Source organism: Phaethon lepturus, unplaced genomic scaffold (assembly GCF_000687285.1).
Source record: "Phaethon lepturus isolate BGI_N335 unplaced genomic scaffold, ASM68728v1 scaffold25527, whole genome shotgun sequence".
Taxonomy (NCBI): Eukaryota; Metazoa; Chordata; class Aves; order Phaethontiformes; family Phaethontidae; genus Phaethon; species Phaethon lepturus.
Window position 1 is genome coordinate 1 of NW_010551541.1, and position 5,368 is coordinate 5,368.

A 5,368-nucleotide genomic window follows, 5' to 3' on the forward strand; every position below is an offset into this window, starting at 1 on the left:
GGGCGCGATACCCCAGGGGCGGGGTGGGTTGCTGTCGGGTGAGTTGATAGACCTGGTGGCCGGAAGGCAGAGAGGGCGAGAGTCCGCAGGGAGGTGGGAAGGAGCTGGCGGCTGCACGCGCCGAGTTTTCCCCGCAGTGCGCAACCACGCGAAGGTCAGCCACTTCCGAATCTGCAAGAGCCCCGCGGGCAGCCTCTACATCCAGAAGGGACATCCCTTCCCCGACATGGAGGAGCTCCTCGCCTTCTACACCGAGCACTGGAAGGTCATCCAGAGCCCCTTGCTGCAGCCCTGCAGCCCCGCGGTGCGTATGCCGACGGCACGGCTTGGCCAAGGTGCCAGAGATGTCCAGGGTGGAAAAAAGGAAAGAGAAATTAGGGAAAAATAGGGAATAATTAGTCTACCTAGTTGAGATTTGAGCTTTATTAAACTAAATTTAAAATACACGATTAGTATATCTGCCAACATCACCTTTTATCAGCCATGTTAAGGCCGGGCATAACATTTATATATATTTTTGACTAAAGCGCATAGGCTTTTCTGAAATGTCTTCTCCATCTCAAAGACTAGAAATAGTGGTGTTACAAACCCCTTCGATACTGAATCTGGAAATACCTGTGCTTCCAATTTTTTTCCTAGCGTATACTAAGACCACATTGCTTTTACGTAGTTTTCGCGCCAATTAGTGTGACACTCCTAAATCCAATTGGAGTATTAATCCCAAATTGCCGACTCATTTCCTGATTAGAATTCCATTCACGGATTATGACTTGGAAATAATAATTAAACACGTGAATAATTCCAGAGCGAAATTGAAAGGTGTAAGATGAAAGAAATGCTTAATGAGCTGAAGTCTAAATCAGCCATAATATGCAGTAATATTAATTTACTCATTTTTATTTATTGGTGCAAATGGAGAAAAGCCACCTTTGAGGTCTGATGAGGAGGGAATTATGACTTGACTTCCTGATATTTCATGTAGTCTTCTAAAACCTCCCCCCTTGCGTACATCGGCTCCCAGCAGAGGCAACGCAGCGGGTGCCCCACATGCTGTGTGTCCCCCGTGAACATTTAGCAGAGGGAAAAGCAATGCACAGGCTGCGGCACCGGTGCAACCGGGGTGGTGGGGCATCATGTCCTGCTCGCTCCTCCGCAGCCACCAGGTCCTGGTGGGCACCAAGAGCTGGTGCAGGCTCCACCAGCAGGTCCTGCCCGGCTGGCTGGTCCAAGCACGCAGTGCCCATTTCACAGACCCCCCCTGAGAGGGACGGCTGGGAACGCCCACGCTGGGAGTTCACCCTGCGGAGGAAGCTGGGCGAGGGCTACTTCGGAGAGGTGTGGGAAGGACTGTGGAGGAACACGGTGCCGGTGGCCATTAAGATCATAAAAGGTAGGTGGAGGAGCAGATGTTAGCAGTGGCCAGCTGGGTCTCTCGTTCACTGCCACATCATTCACCCCCTTTTGTTTCCTAGTCCTCTCGGTCACTGAGTCTGTCTTACCAAGCAAACTGTGGTAGGGCTTGGCAAGTAGCCACTGGACTATTTCTGTGGACCCACCCAATCTTGGGCTCACCTTTATAAAACGGATCTGTCCAGTGGGTTTGTGGAAAGTCATGTCAAGCCAAGTCAAATGGGTTTGTGATAAGTCAAGACAAGTCAAGTCCAATGGATTTGTGATAAGTCAAGTCCCGAGGGGACTATGATCCTGAAAACGGGATCCAAAGCCCCATGGAAAACATCCCTTGGGTGTTTGAATCTGAGACCCAGGGTGTGCAGACACGAACTTTGAGAGCAGGGGTGGGCTGTAGGGAGGAAAAAGGTCCTCATCCCAGTTGGAGGCACTGAGCTCCCAACATCTGCATAAGAAAGTAGCTCACAACAGCAGCGTTGGCTTTCTCCCCCAGCTGACATGAAGGCAGAAGACTTCACCAAGGAGATTCAGAACCTGAAGCGCCTGAGGCATGAGAAGCTGATCCAGCTGCACGCTGTCTGCTCGCTGGATGAGCCTGTGTACATCATCACTGAGCTCATGCGGAAAGGCAACCTCCACAGCTACCTCAACAGTGAGTACCTGTGCCGACACCATGGCCACCACAGCTCCTGGGGCAGTGCTGCTCTGCGAATGCTTTCTGTGCCTCAGAATGGCCCTACCAAGCCAAGTGGGGACCCTAAGAGAGCACCAGCCTGGTTTCAGTCCTGTTGAGATCAGTGGTAATGCAGAGCAATCCATGGGCGCTTGGTGGAGATGGTCTTGGTTGACCCCAAGACCCAAAGACACAGTCTGGCATGATCTTTTTGATGTCCGTGTGGCTTGGGTCCATGTCAGTTCCTGGGAGCCCAAGCATGTTGGTAGGGACCTTCATCCCTCCTTCATCACCCACCCTGGTCTGCCAGCTCCCACCAGTGGACAGAAACCCCACTGCCGTGTTTGGGGAACTCTGCCTCTGCTAGGAATGAAAGGGCCAAGCCTCCGCCTGGGCCCGGCAGCATGGTTTTGTTCATGTGCAGAGCTAGTAACAGGCCACGGTCCACTCATCACCCGGCTGTCAGTTTATTTTTCTTGGCCTTTCTTTTCCTGACCCAGTAATCAGTCTTGAAGGGAAACAAGACAAACAGCTCCCACCAAGACCTGTTTTTCTACTGGGTACACCCCCCCTCCCCCACACTGACCTTGTTTTTTGTTGGGGCTCCAGCAGCCTTTGGTGCCGGAGGAGCTGGAGCTTGCAGGTAGGACAGGTTGAAAGGCTTGGCTGGAGATTTGCATGGTAGAAGGTCACCTTTAGCTTTGAACGAGCCACAGACATCTGCATCCTCATTGCAGTGCAAGGCGCTCTTCAGAGCTCATCCCAGTGCCATGAGAGGCACGTGGCTCTGCTGAGCTTCCCACGTGGCACAGCCAGGATGGTTAGGCAGGACCTCTGATTCGAGGTTGTTCATGTTCCCCGGGTCCCACATTGCCAGTGCAGGGTCTCCGTCCAAACCAGGACACCCAAAATAGATGTTGCTAGATTGCTCCCAACGCTTGGATCATCTGGGTTAACAGGTCCTGAAGGGAAGTCCCTGGGCACCTCCCACCTGCTCAACATCGCCTGCCAAGTGGCCGATGGGATGAGGTACCTGGAGGAGAAGCACATCGTCCACCGAGACCTGGCAGCCAGAAACATCCTGGTGGGAGAGGAGCTCACCTGCAAAATCGCTGATTTTGGACTTGCACGGCTCCTCAAGGTTGGTCAGCAGGATGCTGTGGTCCCTCCCATCACCCCAGCCCACCAAGCTGCCCCATGCTGCAGCTGTTCCCCTGCCACCCCCTTTCCCAGCCCACAGCCCCAGTAAAGCCCCAAAAGCAGCGGCTGTGTTCATCACACCATCCCTCATGACCCATCTCCCATGGCTTTTCAGGATGACATTTACTCCACCAGCAGCAGCACCAAAATCCCGGTGAAGTGGACAGCCCCAGAGGCAGCCAACTACCGCACCTACTCCCTCAAGTCCGATGTCTGGTCCTACGGGATTCTGCTCTATGAAGTCTTCACGTATGGACAGATCCCGTACGAAGGTAGGGCTGCCTGCTCCCTCCAGTGCTGCTCCATCCACATGCCGGGCAGCTTGCCCATGGTCCCCAAAAGCCAACGTGTCATGAATTGTCATACTGTCTCTTCCACAATGGATCTGGAAGCAGCTCCAAGAGCACGAGCAAGTTATTGTCCACTTCGAGGATTGCGTAGAGGGATTTTTCAGTGCTTGCAGAGGGGCTGCAGGAGCTGGGGGTGGGAAGGTGGTATGGGCTGGATGATCTCCCACAGTCTTTCCTCTACCAGCCTCCCGGCAGAGAAACACCATTTCACAGCAGCGGCAGTTGACATCTTGGCCCTTTGCAGGTGTACCTTCAGGCCATCCTTTGGGGGCATTAGATTGAAGGGCATCTTCTCCTTCCTTGCAGGAATGACGAACCAAGAAACCGTACGGCAAATCACCAGGGGCTACCGCCTTCCCCGGCCCAGCTCCTGTCCTCCCGAGATCTACAGCATCATGCTGGAGTGCTGGAGCGGCAACACAGAGGAGCGCCCTACCTTCCTGGCCCTGCAGGAGAAGCTGGGCTTCATCTACAGACGGCTGCTCAGCTCCCTCTCCTGAGGGACCCCTTCCCACCATCCTTCCTGCACAAGCCCCTCCAGGCCAGCTCTTGCCAAGTGGCTCCTTCCTTCTGGTTTGCCCTCCGACAGGGCTCCAAGGAAAACACACCCCCCAAAAAACAGCCCACGGTCCCTCTCGGTCAGGATGCAGGGAGGCAGCCAAGGGAAAAGGCAACGAGATGTGGAGAACGCGTTGCTGGTGCTTGGCTGTGTAGCAGTCTGGAAAAGCCCCGTGGTAGTGAAGGCATCACCCAGAGTTTACATCTTCATTCAGCCAGTAGGGTGGGAGGTCCCTGCCACTCCCCACGCCAACGTGAAGGTTTGCAGTTTGTGTTCAGTTGTGGCTCCGCTTGATTTTTCTCGTAGTGTGTGTCCGGTGTATTTATCAATAAATGCGTGCGCATCCACCCACGGGAGTCCTTGCAGGGCATCACTGGATGCTGTCCTCACCACGCTGCTCATCTCCCGCCCAGAAAGCAATGGTTTGCAACCAGTCCCACTCTTGCAACCACAGGTACACCCGTCTTCGTGTCTGGTCTCTGTTCATCCGGGTGCCCGTGCCAAGCCCTTTCCCAGGGAGTAGCCCTACTTGCCCCGAGGACCCTGCACAGGCAGCTCCTGCCTGCACCGCTCCGCTCTGGCTCCTGGTCTTGCTCACCATCGTGTGGCTGTTCCAAGAAAAATGTGTGTCTGGGTTCAAATATTCAACACCTGCTTAGCCCAGGTGCAGGCAGCGCTCGGTAAAGCACTGCTTCACACCCCCGTTTGCTCTTCGTCACAGCCACGGCGCAAAGCCAAGAGATGTTCCCACCACCCCCAGCTCCACGCAGAGCCCCCCTCGCCGGTCCTGGGGTACAGCGATACAGAAGGACCCTGAGCCTCTTGCCCCCCCGGCTGGGGGGAGCGTTTGCTCTGGACGAACACCTTTTCCCCCCGCCCCGCGCACGCCCTCAGAGGCCAGGCTGTCCTTGGCAGCCGTGCAAGGACTCGCTGAAAAGCGGCACCGGGAGCAGTGCCAACGGCCCCGGCCGGTGCAAAAAAAAGGGCAGCCCAAGGGGGGCTGCTCGAGCACTGACACGCTCGGGACACTGATGGCAGGGAGCACATGCCGTGGGTGAAAGGCAGCTGGGGCTGCCTTGGTTTAGGTTTCCTCCTGACAAGCGCGTTTTGCCTGTTTGCAGGAAAGGGGGTGCCTGGTGGGACTGAAACAACGGCAGGGCTGGAATATATAAAGCT

General features: G+C 55.1%; 1 protein-coding gene across 1 annotated transcript; it reads left to right on the top strand.

The window, feature by feature from the left end:
- Nucleotides 1-137: 137 nt before the first annotated feature.
- SRMS (src-related kinase lacking C-terminal regulatory tyrosine and N-terminal myristylation sites) lies at nt 138-4,133 on the top strand (the record flags this gene model as incomplete). The annotated part of the gene is made up of 6 exons (XM_010290957.1): nt 138-304; nt 1,252-1,390; nt 1,904-2,062; nt 3,043-3,224; nt 3,399-3,555; nt 3,940-4,133. Coding segments are annotated over 6 exons (998 nt in total), but the record flags the coding sequence as incomplete, so codon positions are not given.
- Between the last annotated feature and the right edge of the window lie 1,235 nt (nt 4,134-5,368).